The 20,201-nt window shown below is 58.9% G+C and overlaps 1 protein-coding gene across 3 annotated transcripts; it reads left to right on the forward strand.

Moving 5' to 3' along the window:
* The first annotated feature begins 1,035 nt into the window (after positions 1 to 1,035).
* Positions 1,036 to 17,889, forward strand: ANXA6 (annexin A6). 3 transcript variants are annotated; one of them, XM_069772907.1, is made up of 26 exons: positions 1,036 to 1,252; positions 3,673 to 3,733; positions 6,583 to 6,667; positions 6,961 to 7,055; positions 7,216 to 7,329; positions 7,415 to 7,505; positions 7,606 to 7,685; positions 7,761 to 7,817; positions 7,990 to 8,083; positions 8,167 to 8,262; positions 8,512 to 8,570; positions 8,849 to 8,971; positions 9,191 to 9,249; positions 9,695 to 9,773; positions 10,636 to 10,717; positions 10,954 to 11,048; positions 11,489 to 11,602; positions 12,203 to 12,293; positions 13,034 to 13,113; positions 13,317 to 13,370; positions 14,647 to 14,664; positions 15,513 to 15,609; positions 15,931 to 16,026; positions 16,322 to 16,380; positions 17,073 to 17,195; positions 17,524 to 17,889. In XM_069772907.1, exons 2-26 carry the CDS (start codon positions 3,716 to 3,718, stop codon positions 17,581 to 17,583), a joined length of 2,019 nt encoding a protein of 672 aa, XP_069629008.1. In that variant the 5' UTR covers positions 1,036 to 1,252; positions 3,673 to 3,715; the 3' UTR covers positions 17,584 to 17,889. The 3 variants fall into 3 exon arrangements, with proteins under 3 accessions (XP_069629008.1, XP_069629009.1, XP_069629011.1); XM_069772908.1 differs by lacking the exon at positions 14,647 to 14,664 and having other exon boundaries at positions 13,317 to 13,388; XM_069772910.1 differs by lacking the exon at positions 14,647 to 14,664.
* Positions 17,890 to 20,201: the final 2,312 nt, after the last annotated feature.

A 20,201-nucleotide genomic window follows, 5' to 3' on the forward strand; every position in this document is an offset into this window, starting at 1 on the left:
GGTGCGAGCTGGCCACGAGGGTCTCCCCCTCCCAGGGTCCCTCCAGTCCCCTGGGGGGGCACAGCCCTGTGGCTGAATGCCAGACATTGGGCATGTCACACCCAGCCTGGGGTCCCTGCTGCCCAGGACCACCATCTCCCAGGACAGGCAGGGCTGAGCAGCTCAGCTGCCTTGTAAGCCCCAGAGAGATGCTCTAGCCAGTGGGTACCGCCAGGGCTTGGGTGCCTGAAAGGTTACATGCCAGCAGCCTTCAACATCTCAAGGAGGGGGTCTTGGTTTTATCTGCTCCTGCTGGTATCACCCAGAGCACAGATGCCACTGCCCCATGGCTCCTGGGGAGCTCCTTCAGCGCTTCTGCGCTGGCTGGGGCAAAGGGTGGTAAAGAAGGAGCGGGGTTAACCTGGGTGAGGCAGGGAAGGAAATGGCTGCGGGGCACTGCAGGCAGCGGTACAGCCTGCCAGGAGCATCTCCAGGAGACTCAGCCTGCATCTCCACCCGCAGCTGTGCTGCAAGGTCTTCTCATCCCTGCGTCTGCAGCATGGGGGGGACAAGACAGCGAGCTGCCTCTCCCCAGCTCCCTCTGCCAGCTCAGCTCCTGCCCCACAGATGCTCCTTGCAGAGCCCTGGTCAGCATGTTCCCCCTTCAGCAGGTCCTGGGGGGCCAACCCCACTCCCCCCCCCACCTTTGGCTTTTGCAGAGAGAGTCAGGGATGGAAGATTCCCAGCCATGACCAAGGAACGGGGTGGTTTGGTGCAGACGGAGGTGGCTGGCAGCAGGATGAACCCGGGAGGCAGAGGGGTACCCTGCAGCCTGGTGTTCACCAGGAAACAGGGGGGGACGGAAGGGGTGAAATTTCCGCAGCTGAAATGCAACCACCGTTACCGTCTTGCATTGCACGCGTCACCGCTGCTGGCACGGAGCCCCTGCGTGCACCGGTGGAGCTTTTCTGCTGCCTGACCCCCTTCCCCACACCCTGGCAAGGGGCAGAGCCCTTCCGTGAGCGGCATTGGGGTCGCCCCTGCACCGAGGGCACCCAAAACGGAGGGGTTGAGGTCTGACATGGCGGCGAGGGTGGGAGCGTGGCCCTGACCCCCACGGCAGGCGGGGACTGGAGGGCTCGTGAGCGGTGACGTCTCGCCAGAAGGAAACAGCTGCACACCAAGGACGAGCGGCACGGCCACAAGTACGCACCGAGCCCGCCGGCGGCCAGCCGTTCCCACCAGTCTGACCGGACAGGCCTCAGTGCTGCTCGTAAGTGTGCACTGGTGTGCAGGGGGGGGATAGTGCTGGCGTGCAAGGGGACAGCACTGGCGTGCAAAGCCACCGCAGTGGCATGCGACTGCAAATTCCTGGCTGGGCGACCGGAGGCTTTCTCCGAGGGGTGGCTGCAAGGGGGATCTTTGTTTTTCTTTTTCTTTATATGAAAAATCCTTTCTTTTTAACAAAAGCCTGGGGGGCTGCACTGGGAGTGGGTGCTTTTTTGGGCAGGCGCTGGTGTTGCTGCGGGGCCCATGGGTGTGTCCCGGCCGGGATGCGCCTTTGTCCGTGCCCCGGTTCTGCGGCGGCCGGGGAAATGCCCATCCCTCCGTGAAGGGGTCTGAGCTGGGCTTGGCGGGGACGATCCCCCTGGTTTGGTACCCACCAAGTTTTGCACAGGCAAACACACCCCAGAGGCACGGAGCTCTAGAAGGGCAGGGGGACTTTTTGGCGCTGGGGTGGGGCAGGGGACTTTGGGGACATCCCTTCCTTTGCAAGGAGGATGGATGCTGCTTTTTTTCCACCCTGCAAAGCTCCCTTTCCGCCCCACAGGCAGGAAAACGGGTGGGGGGTGCTGGGTGTGTTGTAGCCACCCCCATGTGCGGCCATGCCGGGAGAGCCCCATCAGCCAGCGGGCTGCAAAAATAGCTGCTGGGCTCCTGGGGTGACACCCCTGAGCCCAAAGCCGTGGTGGGGCCGTGGAGAGGCTGGTGGGGTGCATGCCGCTGGGGGGGACAGAGGCTTTTTGGCAAGGGTGGGTCGTTCCGCAAAGGGGACAGGCTGTGCGCATCCTTTAGGATTTCTTATGGCGCTTTCTGTCCAGGGACCCCTGTAACCCAAACCTCTCCATCGTTTTGGGGGGGGCTGCCTCCAGGTTTTTGCCACTTGCCTCCCCAGATCGCCTGCTGGCAAGGCGAGAGCTGGGGCAGCCCCCCCCGAGCCTCTGCGGAGGTGTTGGTAGCGGTGGGGGACAGGGATGGGGCGCTGCAGGGGCAGGCTGGCGACTGGGTGTGGCTGGCGATTCTCCGCCACTGCTGAGATGAGTTGGGCAGTCTCAGCCCAGCTGCCGCACGCATGCAGCGAGGCAGGAGGGCTGCGCCACGCAGGGGTTTTCTCTGTTCCCTGGAGGGTACGCAGCTTCACGTACAGGCTCCTGAGTGGCATTAAAAAGCTGCGTGGGCTGGGGATCCCCTGGTGCCCACCCAGCACCCAGACGCAGTGCAGCCCCGCTGCTCATGGGGCATATGGGGGCTCTCCCCCAGCCAGGGGCTGCGGGGAAGGGTGGACGAGGCTTGCAGCCTCCCCAGCTGAAAAAGGAAGGGAGGTGAAGGCAGCTCTGGTTTTCTGCAAAACTTCCTCCCCTCGGCAAGGATGCCCACAGGTGCCAGAAGGCTTCCTGCACCCCAGCGGGGTGACCCAGCCGCACCGACGGCTGCGGGGCTGGGTCTCCCCTTCCATGGGTGCTCCTGTAGGGATACAGGGCCAAGCCAGGGAATTTCCTGTGATTTCCCCTGCTCGCTCCACAGCATGAAACTGAGCTTGGCTGGGGGCAGAAATCCCCCCAGGGTGGCCCTCTTCTGCCTTGAGCTTTCCTGCAACGTGTCTCAGAGGGAGGGCAAGTACTGGCAAGGAGGGGGCCGTGCTTCATGGTTGGAGCTCAGCTGACGCTCAGTGGTTCATTCATGGCCGGGCTCCATTTTCCAGCTGTTTCTCTCCTTCCGTCAGCTTTCTCAGAGCAAACGGCACTGTCTGGGGACTTTCTCTGGGGGGGGGTGGAGAGAGCCCAGGCCGCAGCGGGTTGCAGCTATAAATGGTGCTGGTGTTAGAAAACAACCTGCGAGTTACCCTGGAAACCCGCGCTGCGTGCGTGGGACTGATGGTGGCCTTGATGCGATGCACGGAAACTCAGATAAAAGCTGGGAGGATCTCGTGAGGGCTGCCCAGCGCCATGTGGCAATGGGACATCCCCAGCAGCTGCTGAAGCTGGGGTGGCCCCAGGGCTTGGGGGGCTGCCAGGGAAGCAGAGGGAGCATTGCGGGCTGCAGCAAGGAGGGTCAGCCCCACGGAGGATGCTCGGCCCATTTCCACGTATTCAGCGCTTTCTTCCCCTCGCAGTTTCTCTCTGTGCTGGCAGGAAGCTGTGTGGGGGCTCATCTCCGCTGCCCCCAACCTCTGGGGTCCTTAACTCGGTGCCAGATACCAAAGGACCTCAGCTCCGGTGACTGCAGGGTGGCCGGTGAAGCCCCTCTCCCTGAGCCTCCCCAGCAGCACCCAGCCATCGTCCTCCCACGGGTACCGCACCCGCAGCGATGGCTGGCGGCAGCACCCAAGGGAGGGAGCAAAGCATCCCTTACCTAATGCAACCGCGGAGAGGGGGTTTTGGCTCACATCGGCTTTTCTGTTCCCTTCCGCAGCTCCTCCTTGCCCTCGTGCTGGTGATTTCCAGCTTGGGAAACTATGGCACCCAAAGGAAAGGTAAGGGTGACGTCCACACAGTGGGGACGGATACCACAGTGGGATGGGGGAGAGAAGCACGGCTGCAGGAGGAAGAGGAGAAAGAGATGTTGCACTGGGGATTTGGGCTTTTGCTGGAAAGAAATCCTGCCTGTATCTAAGCCTGCTGCAAGGCATGCAGCCCTGCTTTGGCCTCTGCCCGCCCCAGTTTGGATTTTTCCCCTCTCTGAGCTGGGGCTGGTGCAATGTGGCAGCTGGGTGGGCAGGTGCTCCCTCGTAGACAGGCAAATGTCTTGGCGTGGGTGGAAAACTCTGCCTCGGTGGGCAGCTGTGACTGGCAGGGTACAGCCTGCCTGCAGTCTGCTAGGCAGGGGAGGAGTCCAGCTCCAGAGCCTCCCTTCTCCACTGCTCAGGGCCAGGCTTTGCTTTCCGTTCCCTTGAGAAATCAAGTAATCATTGCCTCAAGCCCAATTACCCTCAGCTTCCTGCCTAGCCAAGGAGGTAGTTGCCTCTGGGTGGGGAAACTGAGGCACAGTGTGGGTAAGCATCACCCCTGCAGTGGTCCAGGACCCCAAGCAGCCGTTCGGTGGGAGACAGCGAAGCCACGCCAGGAATTTTGCTTCCGCCCTCCCAGCCCCAGCCTGGCTTATTTTTAGCTGGGAGGTCCCAGGCAGGCTGGGATGACTCAGAGGCTGGAGGAGGGGAGGTGGGGGGCCCCCGGCAGCTGAAGCGGGGGATAGAAAAGGGGATGGGGGTGTGAGGAGGACGCAGAAGGCAGGATGCCGTTTCCCTCCCGAGTGATGTTTCTGCACCTCCCTGGGGCTTATTCCCACAAAAGTGCAAGGAGTGTGGGGCAAGGCACAGACAGCACTGAGCTTCTGCCTCGGTTTCCCTTACCCCTGCCACAGCGGCACTGCGGCAAGGCAGGCAGCTCGTGCTTCGATGGCTCAGCAGGCACGAACACAGCCCTGCTCCTCCTTCCCGTTTAACCGGGGTCAACATCTTGCCTTCCCATCACCAGCCATGCAACCCCAGCACCCTCCAGCCACCCTTGTCCCCTCCTGCTGCCTCCGGGCACCTCCTTTGCCTTGCAACTTCTCATTTACATCTCTGCAAGGCATATGTGTGGGCAGCAGCTTGCACGGAGCCAGGAGGGTCTGGGAGCTGCTGGGAAGTGGGGCTAAATCCAGCTCTCCCGATGAATCACCTGCAATACGATCTGTCCCCATGCCTGCCCATCTCCCTCGAAGGGCAGCGTCTCCTCTTGCCAGACCTGGTCCCTGCCACGTAGGACATCAGTGCCAGCAGCCCCTCCTGAGAGGGCTTGTGGGATGTGCCCAGCCCAGACTGGTTTCTCTCTGGAAAATGGGGGTACAGAGGCCGGGTTTTTTGGAAGGTGCTGGGTGAGATGCGCAGCGGAGCTGTTGTGCTGTGATGTTGGGATGTGACCCAGGGGAGTATTGGGTAGGGGTTCACTCCTGGAGGCACTCGCTGGGTCAGGGACACTGGTGCTGCTGCAGGGCTGGTGCTGCCTGCCTGATGCCCATCTTCTTTGGGGACACACTGGCTTTAGATGCCCATACTGGCAAGAGTCCTGGGCCTTTGTACAGCTCCTGGGGATCTTAAGCCCTGCCACAGATCCTGAGTGAGTGATCCCAGGGAGGTGTACATACCTGGTTGGCACATGGTACAAGCAGAGCCAAGGGAGGTTGCTCAGAGTTTCCAAGGGTGCTGACACAGCCGACAGCCCCGGCTCAGCCTGGCTCCCAGCCCTCCTGCTTCCCAGTGAGATCACTGAGAAAATGCTGCTGTTCAGCAATTCCCCCTCTGTGCCTCCAGCAGGGGTGCATCCCAGTTCCTTACATGGGGTTTCACATCTGCTTCCACCTGGGGTTTGTGCTAATCTTGTCCAGAGTCTTACCCCAAGGTGAATTCCCTTGGGCAAAGCTGACCTGGGGAGGGGAAACCTGGTCCCTGCTTTGTCCTGAGGTCTCTGTTTGGGGGTGTCACTCTTGGGCTTCCCGTTGTGCAACCTGGAGGTGCAAAGGAGCAGACAGAAGTGGATCATGCCAGCCCCCAGGATTTCTTAGGCTCCTGGGAAAGTCTTTCCCTGCATCCAGGATCTCTGCTCTGACCCCTTGGGCCAGCCTGAGCCCTATAGGAGTGCAGGCTGGGGCTGTACAAGCTGTTGGCAGCTCTAGCACTTCTCAGTGCTTTCTGCTTAGCAGCCCACCATGATTTTGTGCCTGTAAATGTGTCTCCTCGCTTGGAGGCTGTGCAGAGCTTGGGCATCCTCAGCATCCGGAGGGTTTCCCTGCTCACAACAGGTGGTAGGAAAATTACTTCCTTCATCGCTCCCAATCCACCCTCCCATAACTCCCTTTGGCCCAGCTGCATTGCAGGGGGATCACCCTGGTCCTTCAACGCCTTCCCCTGCGTTCAGGGTGTCCAGACCTCCCATGGGGTCTCCCCTTTTCCTGCTGAACCCCCTCAGATGGAACTGGAAACCCGAATGTGCTCAAGAAACCTCCCCTCCAACCACCAGCTCTTGCTCGCACAGCAGGGAGGGTTGTAGCCAGCTTAAACGCGGGGCACAAGCAGCAAACAGCAATGCCAGTGAGATACAAGAGGGATGGCTGTGTACTCCAGTGACCCAGCACACAAACAATTTGCACAGTGGGGAGAGCAAACAGGAAAGGAAACAACTAAGGAGAAGAACAAGTGATCATGTTTGAGGCTGAGCTTTGCCTTCGGGTAGCCCGAGCGGGAGTGGATCTCACCCCAATCCTGCTCAGCTTCAACCTCTCCTTCCCCCTGTCCCAGCGGGGGCTGCTCCTTCCCCTTTTACCTTCTCGCCTCCTTTTCCCTAGGTCTACAGGGGGTCGGTGAAGGATTTCCCAGGCTTTGATGCCAGCCAGGATGCAGAGGCCTTGTACAATGCCATGAAGGGATTTGGTATGGACACTACTCTGGACTGTTACCCTGAGGCCACGCTGATGTCCCCTATTCCTTCGGTTGACCCTTGCATGGCTGGGCATCCTGCATTGCCTCTCCCCGGAGCTGCACGTCTGCTTTAGCAGGACTTCTCCTGGCTCCCCTTTCCTCCCTGGAGCCAGCTCAGCTCTGCTTCTCCTCCCAGCCCCAAGCTGGAAGCAGCTTTGGGCACGGCAGGATGGCTACGATAAGCCCAGCTGTGGGGGGTGAGAGCCAGCCATGGGGCTAAACGTGACTCCCGGCTCTCCCCGCAGGCAGCGACAAGGAGGCCATCCTCGACCTCATCACATCCAGAAGCAACAAGCAGCGAGTGGAGATCTGCCAAGCCTACAAGTCCCTCTATGGGAAGGTAACGGCAGAAAAACACTCCCTAGTCCGTGCCCCCACTGGAGATGCAGGTGGCCGTGGCTGCCACCAACCAGCCCATGCAGGGACCCACTGCTCCCCGGACCCACTCAGAGATGCTGTGGAGCAAAGGGTCCCCCAGCCCCTTTCTTCCCCTCCACCAGGACCTCATCGCAGACCTCAAGTATGAGCTGACAGGGAAGTTTGAGCGGCTGATCGTGAGCCTGATGCGGCCCCCAGCTTACAGTGATGCCAAGGAGATCAAAGATGCCATCGCGGTAAGGGGTGGGCAGCCCCCTCAGGGCCCCTCTGAGGACACCCCATCTGGCCCCACTGCTCATGGGGCTGCTTTTCTCCCTATAGGGCATTGGCACGGATGAGAAGTGCCTCATCGAGATCCTTGCCTCCCGCACCAACCAGGAGATCCACGACCTGGTGGCTGCCTACAAAGATGGTGAGAGCTGGGGAATGGCAGGGGCTGCCCTGTGCCCCCTTGGGGCAGAGGTGAGAGGGGATCCAGCTCTCCAGGCCCTGACCTATTCCTCTTCTACCAGCCTATGAGAGAGACCTGGAGGCTGACATCGTTGGAGACACAGCTGGCCACTTCAAGAAGATGCTTGTCGTTCTGCTTCAGGTATGTCCATCTGGCCAGCGTCTGTAGGTGATGGGTGCTGCACCCGGCAGGGCTGAGCCCGTCTCTGTCCCACAGGGCACCAGGGAGGAGGATGACGTGGTGAGTGAGGACCTGGTGGAGCAGGATGCCAAGGTGAGGCTTAGCAGGTTGCTGGGATGGGTGGCATCCAGGCAAGGACAGGACTGGTGGCACTGGGACCATCCAGACTTAAGCCTGCAAAAGGCAGGTGGATGCCGGTGCTTGGGCAGAGCCCAGCGTGAGCAGCACCCTGACTCAGGGTCTGTCACCTTCCCCATCCCACAAGGACCTGCTGGAAGCTGGCGAGCTGAAATGGGGCACAGATGAGGCCCAGTTCATCTACATCCTTGGCCGGCGAAGCAAGCAGCACCTCCGCCTGGGTGAGCATCTCCTGCGAGCCCAGGGTTGGGCTTGAAGGTACCTTAGCAGCTTCTCCAGGCATCATCTCGCTCTCATCCCGCAGTCTTTGATGAGTACCTGAAGATTTCTGGGAAGCCGATCGAGAGGAGCATCCGGGCAGAGCTCTCTGGTGACTTTGAGAAGCTGATGCTGGCCGTGGGTACGTCAGCCCCGGTGTGGGGAGCTCTGTGAAAACACACCGCTGGCCTTGCCAGGCTGGGAAGGCTCAGCACGAGAGCCAGCAGGGTCGGGGTTGTGGCTGTACCCAGTTTTAGGGAGCTCAGGGAGGCTCCTCCAGGGCGGGTGGGGATGCTGAACGTGTTGCCCAAGGGGCACAGGTGCTCAGAGGCTGGGGGCACTGGTGAAGCTGGGTGCCAGCATCTCTCACTGTGACTCAATTTCCCCGCAGTGAAGTGCGTCAGAAGCACAGCGGAGTATTTTGCTGAAAGGCTTTACAAGGCCATGAAGGTGAGTGGATTGTCCCTTCTCCAGGGTGTCCCCTGCAGTGTTGAGGGGTGCTGGCCAGAGGAGGAGTCCCCTTGCCACTGGGTGCTGCTGGAGGGCAGGGTGATGCAGGTCTGTGAAGACAGGACCTATGTCACCTGGGGTCTCTGCTTTTCCCTCCAAAGAAGTTATTCCTTCAGAGCCGGGGCTGGGTAGAAATCTGATGGAGGGTCACAAATGCGATGGGCTGAGCAGGATTCCTTGGCCATCCCAGGTGTGATGCAGGGGCTTCTCTGTTGCAGGGGCTGGGCACAAGAGACAACACGCTGATCCGCATCATGGTGTCCCGCAGCGAGATCGACATGCTGGACATCCGGGAGGTGTTCAGGACCAAGTATGAGAAATCTCTCTACAACATGATAAAGGTAAGTGCTGGGGGTCCCCGATCCCCGTCCGAGCAGCTGCTAGTGCTGCCTCCCTCATGATGCCAGCACCCATGGGAGGGCTGAGCCCCCTCCCCAGCCACCCTGTGCCGGGTGTCCATCTCTGAGGACAAGGCTCAGGGAGACCCCTCTCCGTGCACCCATCCCATGGCACTACCTTGACCCTCCCTGCCGCATGGTTCTCCATCTCCGTCTTTCCAGGAGGACACCTCCGGGGAGTACAAGAAGGCCCTGCTGAAGCTGTGCGGAGGGGACGATGAGTAAGACTGCCTGTCACCCCGTTTGTCCCTCTTCATCCCCTTGGTGCTGGGTACAAACCTCTGGGTCAGAGCCTGGTGGAGCACCTGGACCAGCAGTGACAGCAGTTTGGGATGGGGGGCCCTGTGGCCCCTCTGCATGGCCACCCACGATGCCATAGTCCCTTCTTGGCACATGGCAGCCCCGCAGGGCAGAGACAAATGCCTGGAGGGAGGATGCTCTGGTGGGGGCAGTTGGGATTTACCACCTGCTTCCCCCCCCATTCCCGCCCAGCCCTGCAGCAAGCACCCAGCTCCTGCCTGCCTGCCCCTATGCCCAGCACCCGGCGGGTACAAAATGCCCCTCACGGAGGGGCAGGATGGGGCACGGGGCAGGGAGGGGGTGGCTGCTGGTGGGGCGCGGGGTCCCCACGGCTCACTGTCCCCTGTCCTTGCCCTCCCGTTGCAGTGCTGCAGGTGAGTTCTTCCCCGAGGCGGCGCAGGTGGCCTATCGGATGTGGGAGCTTAGTGCGGTGGCCAAAGTAGAGGTCAGCACCCCCCAGTCCCCCCGTACCCCCTCTCTGCTCTCTGCCAGCTTGGGACCCCCGGCTGCTCCTCTCTGCCACAGGGCACAGCCAGCCCCGCACCTCCGCTCTGCCTCTCGCTCCGTGGCTTCTCTCGACGCCATTCTCCAGTTTGGGGTACAAGTTTGAAGGGATGTAACCCCGGCAGGGCTGGCTGCCCCCCGTGGGTTCCACTAACCCCCTCCTCTCTCTGAGGCTTCCCTCCCTTGGGGCGGCATGCCCTGCATGTCTGTGCGATGCATCACGTGCAGCCCTGGCTCCGGTGCCCGCCGGAGACCTCCTGCTCCCTGGGGCAGCCCGCCAGGGCTGGCTGGGGCACGGCCATGCCATGGGGAGCTGGCACCCTGCATGCAGCTGGAGGCACCCACAAAAGGGTGCTTTGGGATGTGCAGAAAAGACACCCTGAGCCCTACATGCACGGGGAGGATGGAGATGTGCTGGGAGCTGTAAGGAAGAAGGAGGGTAGGATTACAGGGCAGGAGTGGGCACCCTTTCAGCGACTCCTGACTCTCAGCTGATGTGGCCAGCCCCAGCCGAGGTGTCCCAGCGCTAGGGGAGGTGGGTATAACACTGAGCAGAACACCAAGCCTCCAGGGACTGTCTGTTGCCGTCTTCTCCCTGCTCTCTGCTGACCTGGCTATGGTTTGCCCCTCGATGGATGGGGTGACAGTGGCAGGGACATCCTCACTGAGCCCCAGGTGCTTGCACTAACACATGACCTGCTTTGGCCTCAGCTTGCCGGGTGGCACCTTCCCTCCCTTTCTCCATCCCTCCCTCCATCCCACCCAGCTCGGGGATGAACCCAAACCCCTCTGTGCATCCACAGCTGCGAGGAACCGTGCAGCCCACGGAAAGCTTCAATGATGACGGGGACGCACAGGTGCTGAGGAAGGCGATGAAGGGCCTGGGTAAGTGGGGGCCACGTGCCCAGCCCCCTCCTGCTGCTCCTCAGCAGCTCCTGGGGCAGAAAACCCAATCTGGAACACAGGGCCGTGTGAAAGCCCTGAGGATGGGGAAAAGAGCCAGTTTTGGAGTCATGGGAGCTTCCTCTTCCCCATCTCCCGTTTATAGGGGGGACAGCGATGTACCCACAGTTAGGGGTGGCACAGTGTGGCTCTCCCCAGCATTGCTGCTATCGTTGCAGGCACGGATGAAGGGGCCATCATCGAGGTGTTGACACAGAGGAGCAACGCCCAGAGGCAGCAGATCCTAAAGGCTTACAAGGCTCACTATGGCAGGGTACTGCCAGCCCCCCCCTTCCACCCTGCTCCTTCCTTCTGCCTGCATCTTGTCCCCTCCCATGCAGAGATCTGCCCCTCGCTGAAAGAAATCCTGCCCAGGGAGCGGTGGGCAGCCAAGGCATATTGATTTGCCCCGGCATGACTCCCCCGAGGAAGACCAAGTAGTCAAAGCAGCCTCCCGCTCTGGGTGCACCACCAGCCCAAGGGGAGGGTGTCCCTTCCCCTTCGCTTGCCCCATCCTCGGTCCCGCACGGAGGACTCCGGAGCCAGGATCTCCCCAGAGCCACCCCCCAAAAATGTGACCTTAAATCACCCCAAGGATCTTCCCAGATGTTTCCCACTTCCACACTTTCCTGCCCTGTTTTCTCCCTGCTGTTGCCTCAGCTGGTCTGTCCCTGCAGAAAAAGCCAGGGACTGAACCCTCAAACGCTTTTGCAGGACCTGATGGCAGACCTGAAATCCGAGCTGTCAGGCAGCTTGGCCAAGCTGATCCTCGGGCTCATGCTGACACCAGCACAGTACGATGCCAAGCAGCTAAGGAAGGCCGTGGAGGTAACTGCCACACTGGTGGTATCGGCTTTAGCACGTGAGGACGAGGCGTTTTTTGCTGTGGTTGTACCCACGCCGCCAGTGGCCAGGGGCTGTGAGCGCACCCCAGCTTCACATGCCTCCAGGCTCTCATCTCCTATACGGAAGGAAAGCAGAGCAGAAAGCACCAGGACAAAGACCTGGTTTGCACTCAAGACCTACCAGGAGCCCAGTTTGGCCTCTTTGTAGCCCAGCATGCTCTAGCCAGCCCATACACAAAGCTTCTCAGGGAGGCCTCCTGCTTCTTTACAGAGCATCCCCACTTTGCAGCGGGAGCAGTGACCTGCCAGGCGCAGGCAGCCACAGGAGAGCCAGAGTTAGGGACAAACCAGTGGTGTGCACCACTATCCACCAGTCATACCAGTTGGGACCCACTAGCAGCACACTTGGACATTTCCGTGTCTTACCAGCCCTTGGGGCCATTTGCTGGACATGGACTTTTGGCATGTGGCAGTCCTGGGGTTAGAGCAGCCCCCCCACTTGCTTGGCACTGGTGGGGCAATGCTGCCGTGTCCCCATCCAGTGCTGGCACCCGCAGCACTCTGCCATGCTGCTTTCTTCCAGGGGGCTGGCACAGATGAGAGTGTCCTCATCGAAATCATGGCCACGCGGAACAACCAGGAGATCGCGGCTATCAACGAGGCATATCAGGAAGGTACGGCACAGGAGGGACATGGGGAGCACCCAGGTCCTGGGCATGGACCATGTTTAACGCTATACAAGGCCCTATCCAGAACCCGGGGTACAATTTTTGTCCCTGGGTTGGGTCCATGGCTTGGTGCTGTGAAGGTCTATTAGTTCCTCAAGGCAAGAGCAGCTCTTCCCCAGGTCCCAACACCTTATTAAAGAGAAGTGGAAACCTGGGCTGAGGCTGGCAGGAGTCCTCAAAGCCATCCTGTGACTTCTGACACTCCCAGACCCTGCACTTCTCTTTCCCTTCCAACCGTGCCCCCTTCTGCCTAGGGAAAAAGCTCCAGGTTAATTCCCCAGCGTATTGTCCCCTGGAGAGCCCATGGTTTTAAACAGATGTCTCTGTGGCTGGTCACCCCCAGCAGAGCGCTGGTCCTGGCCTCTCTCCATGTCACGGTGACATGCCCCAGCTCTGCCACCAATGTCTCCTCCCCCGAGTACTCTTTCGCAATGATCCCTTTCCCTCAGGAGCACCTGGAGCAAAAGGCTGTGCTGGTGCCAAGGGCATCAGAGCTGCTGGGGTGATCCCCTCCTCCCTGGGCCTGAAAATAGCAGATGGAGGCATCTGCTTCAGCCATGCAAAGGCTGGAGCATGGCCACCACCATCCGCAGATCCCATGGGGATCACGGGCACAATAGGCACTGGTGGGTGGGAAGCAGAGCTGCAGGCAGGGTGCAGGGCTCAGCCATCCCCCTTCTCCATAGCCTACCACAAGCGGCTGGAAGACGACCTCAGCTCCGACACATCAGGGCATTTCAAGAGGATTCTCGTCTCCCTGGCTCTGGTAAGGGTGGCTTTTTCGCTGGGGATTGTTCCCTCCCTGCTGTGGGCAGCGGTGGGGGTCTGTGAGGACGGTGGCTATGGAGAAGACAGAGCATTGTCGCCTGCCTGGGCGGTGCTGCTGGACCTTGTCTGCCACCCCCTCGCCTGGGGCTTTCTGGGGATATGTCCTCTCCCTAGCTCCATGATTTTTGTATTGAACCACAGGGCAACCGTGACGAAGGACCAGAGAACCTCACACAGGCGCATGAAGATGCCAAGGTAAGAACTGTACTGGCAGTGCTGTTACAGGCTCTATATAAAAAAAAATGAGAATATTGCATCCCCTGGTCTGGAAATGGCATCTTCAGGGAAGCAAACGCTGCTGGGGCAGGGTCTCTGTAAGCTGCAGGGGGAGATGCCAAGTGAAGTGACACCCTTGGAGGTAAAGCTCCCTGGCCTGATTTCTGATCCCCTGGGGTCTGCTGCTCCAAGCACAGGGAAGCTGCAAACCACGAGAGCAGCCCTGTGGCCCAGGACCAGGGAGATCCCAACCGGGGACTGCACCATTTCTTGTGCAGAGCTGCCACTTCGGGGTCCAGAACACACACTCCTGCTTGAAATCTGGCAATTGAGCTTCAGGGGCCGCTTTGGGCTGGTCTGCAGGAGCCACCTACCTCTGTGTTGTGCATGGGGCAGCCCTGATGCCTAAGCTGCTTTTCACTCTGCCAGCGTGCCAGGATGCCAGCCCCAGTCCCCAAACCATTGCCTCATCTTCACTGGGCTGTGGTGAGCCAGGACTGGAGGCAGGGAAGGCTGAGCAGCCAGCAACGATGCGGGAGGGTGCTGGGGTCCCATCGCCTGGCTCAGCTCCTGGTTCCAGACCTGTGACCTTTCAGGTTGTGCACCTTGGCCTCCTGCTCCTTCGGGCCAAGTCTTTTCTGAAAGGGGCTGGGAAACTTGGTGCAGGGCCAAACCTGAGCTCTCGCTTGGCTGTCCTGCCCCAGCACCACTTGCTCCAACGCATGCCGGCAGCACGCAGATGCAGCAGGGCTGCTGCCGGCAGAGGGAGCGGATGCTGCGCTGCCTTTGCACCCTGCCGCATGCACCTTGACCTGCTGCAGAGAAAGAGAGAACCAGGGATGACGAATGCAGGGACGAGCCAGCCGGGTAGCAGCTGGCCTGGAGCTGTGCTGTATTTTGTCAGCAAAGCTGCCCTTCCTCTCCTCCCGCTGCTTGTGCCTGGCAGAGCACTGGTGTGAGCCAGCCTGGGGCCGGGCAAGGATGCTCCCTGAGGAGCAACAAGCCGGTACCCAAGCCCCAAGGGTGGGGGGCTCGTTTGCTTGGCCAAAGAGCCACCCAACCCACTCCAGGTAGTGGTGTAGAGGCCAAACTGGAGGAGAACACAGGTCCTAAGATGAGGCCCACTCATGGGGAAGCAGGGGAGCTGGGGACAAGTAATTTTATTAGACTTCCCTTGCTTCATCAGGGAAGGATAAAGGTTGAGCAGCACCTTCTGACCCTGTTGTCTTCCTGTCTCTCTCTTTCTCTCTACCAGGTTGTTGCTGAGACCCTGGTGAGTGCCTGCCCTTTCTCTCCTCAGCCTTCTGCATATTTGAGGGCGCGCTGCGGTCTTTGGGTGCAGGGCCAAGACTGGGAATAGCAGCCCCACGCGCTGCGCTCCTCTGACCACGTGGGCCATGCTCGCTTGCTTACTGCTCCAGGGTCCTTGCATCAGGATGGGTGGCAAGGGGACAGATGGGACCTGCACAAGGGCACTTCTCTGCAGCACTGGGCAGGAGACAGAGAAAGCCACCTTCCTGTCCTTGGGAGGGCTGGGGACCAATCCTGCCCACTGCCTGCATGCAGGACCCATGTTCCTGGCAGCGTGGGACTCAGACCTGGCTTTCCTGGCTTACCAAAAGCGGGAATTGGGGAAGTGGCAACTTTCTACTGCAATAGCCTAATGGGTGCAATGAGTACAGCCTCCCCGCTGAGCCCCACAGCAGGGGTGGCAGCTGTTTCACTCATGGGCAGCACTGCTGTGGGCCAGGGTGGAGGGTGGCTCCTGTGTCTGGCAGCTCTGAATTCCCTGTTCAATATTGGTCATCCCCAAAACATCCTCCCAAAAGGACAAAAATAGTCTTAACCATGAACATTGCAAAGCTTTTTTCATAAAAACTGGAAAACATCTTTTGTTAGAGGTAATATGTGAGTGTGCAGCTGTGCACCTTCACATCCATGCACAGAAAATGCTTTTCTGGAGGAAAAAAAAAAAAAAGGCTATTTTCCTGCTTGTAAGAGGCCACCCTCCTTGCAAGAGGGTGTTCAGGACTGGCTGTCCCAGGAAGAGCTGTCTGACATCTTTGTCCCTTTCTATGCCCATCTCCCTGCCTCCCTCTTCACTCTCGGTTGCTCCCCCAGAAACTCGCTGACGTCTCCAGCAACGACTCCAGTGACTCCCTGGAGACCCGCTTCCTCAGCATCCTCTGCACCCGCAGCTACCCCCACCTCCGCAGAGGTAGGACCATGTTTCTCCATCACTGCTGGACCCTCAGCTGCAACACAAGTGCTTTGATTTGGGCTGGGTGGGACTCCTGGGCAGCAGGAGATTGGGGTCTCCCCAAGGTTGAGGTTGAGCCCTGTCTCTCCAGCAGTGGTGGGGATGAGGCAGTGGGAGGAGATGGCATGGCCCTGCATTTGGGGTGGCTAGCTGAGGTCGCCCAAGCCTGCTCTGGTCCCATCTGGTCCAGAAGTTCCATGGTTGAGGCTCAGGTCTCCTGGGTGCCCAGGGCTGGGATGGAGCAGCTCGGCGGTGACCCTTTCCTCTCCCCATCCCCAGTGTTTCAGGAGTTCATCAAAATGACCAACCACGACGTGGAGCATGCCATCAGGAAGCGGATGTCAGGAGACGTGAGAGATGCCTTCGTGGCCATCGGTCAGTGTCTGGCGGGTGCTCCCTTGGGGCAGGGCTCCCCAGAGGGCAGGCAGCCCCTTTGCCTGCCTCTGCCAAGGCAATGTGATGGCAGATTCCTGCTCCCTTTGGGCCATGAAGACTCCAAGTGTGGTGTGAGGTCGGGGTGTTTATAGGCCGTCCTATGGGGCTGAGCTCGCACCCTTGTACCAAGGAGGGTTTGCAGCTGACCCAATGGGTGGCACAGCTCCTTGCTGAGATGTGTCCCCTGGGTGCCACCAGCCAGGAGCCCACTTTCTCTCCCCTCTGTGTGTTGCAGTGCGGAGTGTGAAGAACAAGCCAGCCTTCTTCGCTGACAAGCTCTACAAGTCCATGAAGGTGCAGACTGGCTCTCCTGGGGCTGAGCTGTGGGAGGGGGCTATGCTGGGCAGACACCCTTTGGGATTTTCTCATTTAACCCCATGGCAGCGATGGGGTTTGTCCTCCGGCTGTCCCTGAGGGAGCAGGGCAAGGCTGAGCTCAAACCAATACTGCATCAGCTTTCTGGGGTTAGGATGAGATGTGCCAGGCTTATGTCTTGCCACTAGCAAGCCCAGCATATGTCCAAGAAGAGATCATAGAATAGTTTGGGTTGGAAGGGACCTTTAAAGGTCATCTAGTCCAACACCCCCTGCAATGAGCAGGGACATCTTCAACTTGATCAGGTTGCTCAGAGTCCCGTCCAACCTGACCTTGAATGTTTCCAGGGATGGGGCATCCACCACCTCTCTAGGCAACCTGTTCCAGTGTTTCACCACCCTCGTTGTAAAAAAATTTCTTCCTTATATCTAGTCTGAATCTATCCTCTTTTAGTTTAAAACTAAGTAAGGTTTCCCCAGAGCCTTCTCTTCTCCAGGCTGAACAACCGCAACTCTCTCAGCCTTTCCTCACAGGAGAGGTGTTCCATCCCTCTGATCATTTCTGTGGCCCTCCCCTGGGCCTGATCCCCAACTTGGACTGTGCTGGAGATGCTGGGAGGGTCCCTGAGCCCCAGTCCCTCCAGGGTTATCTGTTCAAGCTCCCCTTTGCAGGGTGCCGGCACGGATGAGAGGACCCTCACCCGGATCATGGTTTCCCGGAGCGAGATTGACCTGTTCAACATCCGGGGCGAGTTCATGGACCTGTTCGACAAATCGCTGCACCGCATGATTGAGGTGAGGGGACATGAGTATCCCTCCCCGGCTCATCACCTTCTCTGGCCGAGCCCTGACCCTGAGCCCTGCAGGCATCCAAGCCATGAGCGGTGCCATGAGCAGCACAGGGGCTGAGCATCACCTGGGGCAGGGAACCTGCCCCAACCAGCCCCAGTGTTGGCAGGTCTGGCTGTAAAGAGGATGCACTGACATCTTCCACTGCTGCACAGATGCCTGCGGGGTGGCCAGGGCATGGAGCTACACCTTCGCCATGCCCAGCTCCTTGAACTAGGCTTCCCAAGGGCAGGCACCAGCAGGCGGTTCTCTGACATGGGTCTACCTCTTGCAGAAGGACACCTCTGGTGACTACCGCAAGGCTCTGCTGGCCCTGTGCGGGGGGGAGGACTAGGTGGCCATGGGAGCCCCTTCTTCGTGTCTGAGCCAGCACGCACGCACCCAACGCCTTGATGTCACTGCAGCTTCGGGGGCTTCAGGGGACGCTCGGTTCCCTGCAGAGGATGACTCACTTTGCGCTGGAAAGCGGCACCACATTGCAAGCGGGGGAGTCTTGGGGAGGGGAGCAGAGGGGTCTGGGTAGGGAGATTGTCTGTCTCAGTGCAAAATAATTCATACCCAAACAAGCCACTAACCCAGGAATTTACCCAGATGGAAAAGACAATTTTAAATCTCATAAATAAAACCTAACTGTTGCTGACCCTGGGATGAGAGCAGTCAATTTAATGGGACAGGTTTGGGTGGGACCGAGCCTGTGCTGAGGAGTCTCAGTATCTCCTTGCTCCTGCAGGCAAATGCGGGCAGGAGCCCTGCCCCAGCCCCAGAGAGGGCCCTGGAGACCCCAAAGCCCCTCTGAGCAACACTGCAGGGTCCCCTGCTGCTGAGCAAGGGGCTGGAAATGCATGTGGGGCTGGCAGCAGTGCAAGGATTTCACAGAGAGCTTCGCTTCACGCCTCTGAAAACCCCCAACAGGGTTCATGCCATTATGTGGATGATGCTTTTATAAACCAGAGATACAAATCGGACTCGATAGCATCCATCTGTCCTTGCACGCGGCTTCCTGTGCTTTCAAGCTGCTGAAGAAGCAGTCGAAAGGCACATGCCATAGAGGCTACACCCCCAAACAATTTATGTTTGCACTTCCGCCAGCGCCCAGGAGAAAAGAACTGGAATTTCCAAAAGTGGGAAATTCCAGCACTTTCAATTGTTTCCAAGTCAGAACAAAAAGTTTTGAATACCCAAGTCTTCCTCAGAACAGCTGGGTGAGGAAAGCTTCACCTTCAACATATCAAAGCAGTGTTAGGAATAATAACACAATATTATTATAACACTTCAAAACCAGCTGAGGTCAAGAAGCAGCAACATGTAGAGACAAACCAGGGCAGCTGAAACAACTCAGCTGGGTGTTATTCCACCGAAAATTCCCTTGATGCCTTCCTGCAAAACATCCCCTTGTAACAAAATCACCTTTCTTGGGGGGAAAGCAGCCTGGCTTAAGCTTTTTCACCCTCTCCCATAGAGATTTGGGCTCCTCTGTCTTGCCCCTGTGTGTAAGTAGGAATGGGCATCCCTGCCCAAGCAGCATCTGGGAGTGCTGAACCCACTCTGTGCCTGCAGCAGCCTATGGGTCACCTGCTTGACCAGGAACCTGCTGCAAAGACTTTGAGCAGATGCAGAAGATGTTTTGAAGGGAGGATATAACCCCGATCTTCACCTGCCTGTCTCTTCCTGCAGTTCAGCACTGCAGCTCTGATTTGCAGCAGAGGTATGAGGCTGCTGGAGAGCTGGGCATGGCACGGCCATGTCCCTGCAGCTGGGAACGGTCGTCTGAGGGATGCGGCTGCAATGTCCAAGGAAGTTTTGGGGCTCAGGAGACAGCCCGGCACCCCTGGGAGAGCCAGATTTGGGGCAGTGGAGCTCTGTTCCTCCAGAGCAGGGGGGGAAATCTGCTCAGCATTAGCACAGGGCCACAACACATGAGGAATCATCCTGCGTCCTTGTTGGTGCCAAAACAGATGCTCTTGGGTATGTATAGTGGGGTGTATTCCCTGGGCATGGCATAAACACTCCAGTGAATTTTCTGGCTGTACCATGATTGCTATAAGCCTGTGACTGCTGACTCCATCACCCACAGCCCAGCTGCCTTGGAGTGGCACAGGACTGCAAGTGAGACCAGGCAGCCCATCGGGGCCGGTCCCCAGCCCGGCTTGGGGTGATGCTGCTGCCAGGAAGCCCAGCTGACCCCAGCACACTGGTCCCAAGGCCAGGAATTTCCAGCTGCTCCTACAATGAGGACAAGATACCAGAGTCACACAATGTTTGGGGACAGGGAGGGAGAGCGAGATGGGATTTCCTCCTCTGAGCAACTGCCTCTCCTGGAAAGTCCTGCTGTCGAAAAGCTTTTGTCTTGCCCCAGCGCTGTAGTAATCCATCTCCAGCAGCAGTTGTTACAGCTGGAGCAGAAAACAGCCAGCGCCATTTTGATCACTGCAAACACTTAAGCACACTCAATATCCTGTTTAAGCACAGGAATTTCAGCATCCTGCCCCCATGCTGCTGGGGTTGGCAGCACCTGGGGCTGCTCACGGTGGGCTGCCCTACACGGGAAAACCATGAACTGGACTGAGCTCAACAGAGCTGCCGACCCCGAGGGCAATGCCAGGAGGGTGACGGCATCTTGAGAAGCACAAATATGGCCTCTGGCACTCACCCTGCACCTGGGCCATTTTCTCCCCATTTCTCAGCTTGATGCTTTCTTGCAGAGGTTGATGAATTTGCAGCCAGCTCCTGTTTGGAGATCTGCTCCCATTTGGTGTCATGCATCACAGTAAATGCATCTCCCACTGCCAACCGAATTAAACTCCTGCTGCCTTCCTGTGCTGGAGAGCCTGAGGACTCCGCACCAGGCCCAGAGAAATGAGACGCTCTGGTTAAAAGCAGCCAGGAGAAAGGAGGAGGCACTGGGCAGGGGTGTTGCTTTAGAAGGACTCCAAGTGAACCAAGAGGAGCCTG

The sequence above is a fragment of the Haliaeetus albicilla genome, chromosome 27 (genome assembly GCF_947461875.1).
Source record: "Haliaeetus albicilla chromosome 27, bHalAlb1.1, whole genome shotgun sequence".
Classification (NCBI taxonomy): Eukaryota; Metazoa; Chordata; class Aves; order Accipitriformes; family Accipitridae; genus Haliaeetus; species Haliaeetus albicilla.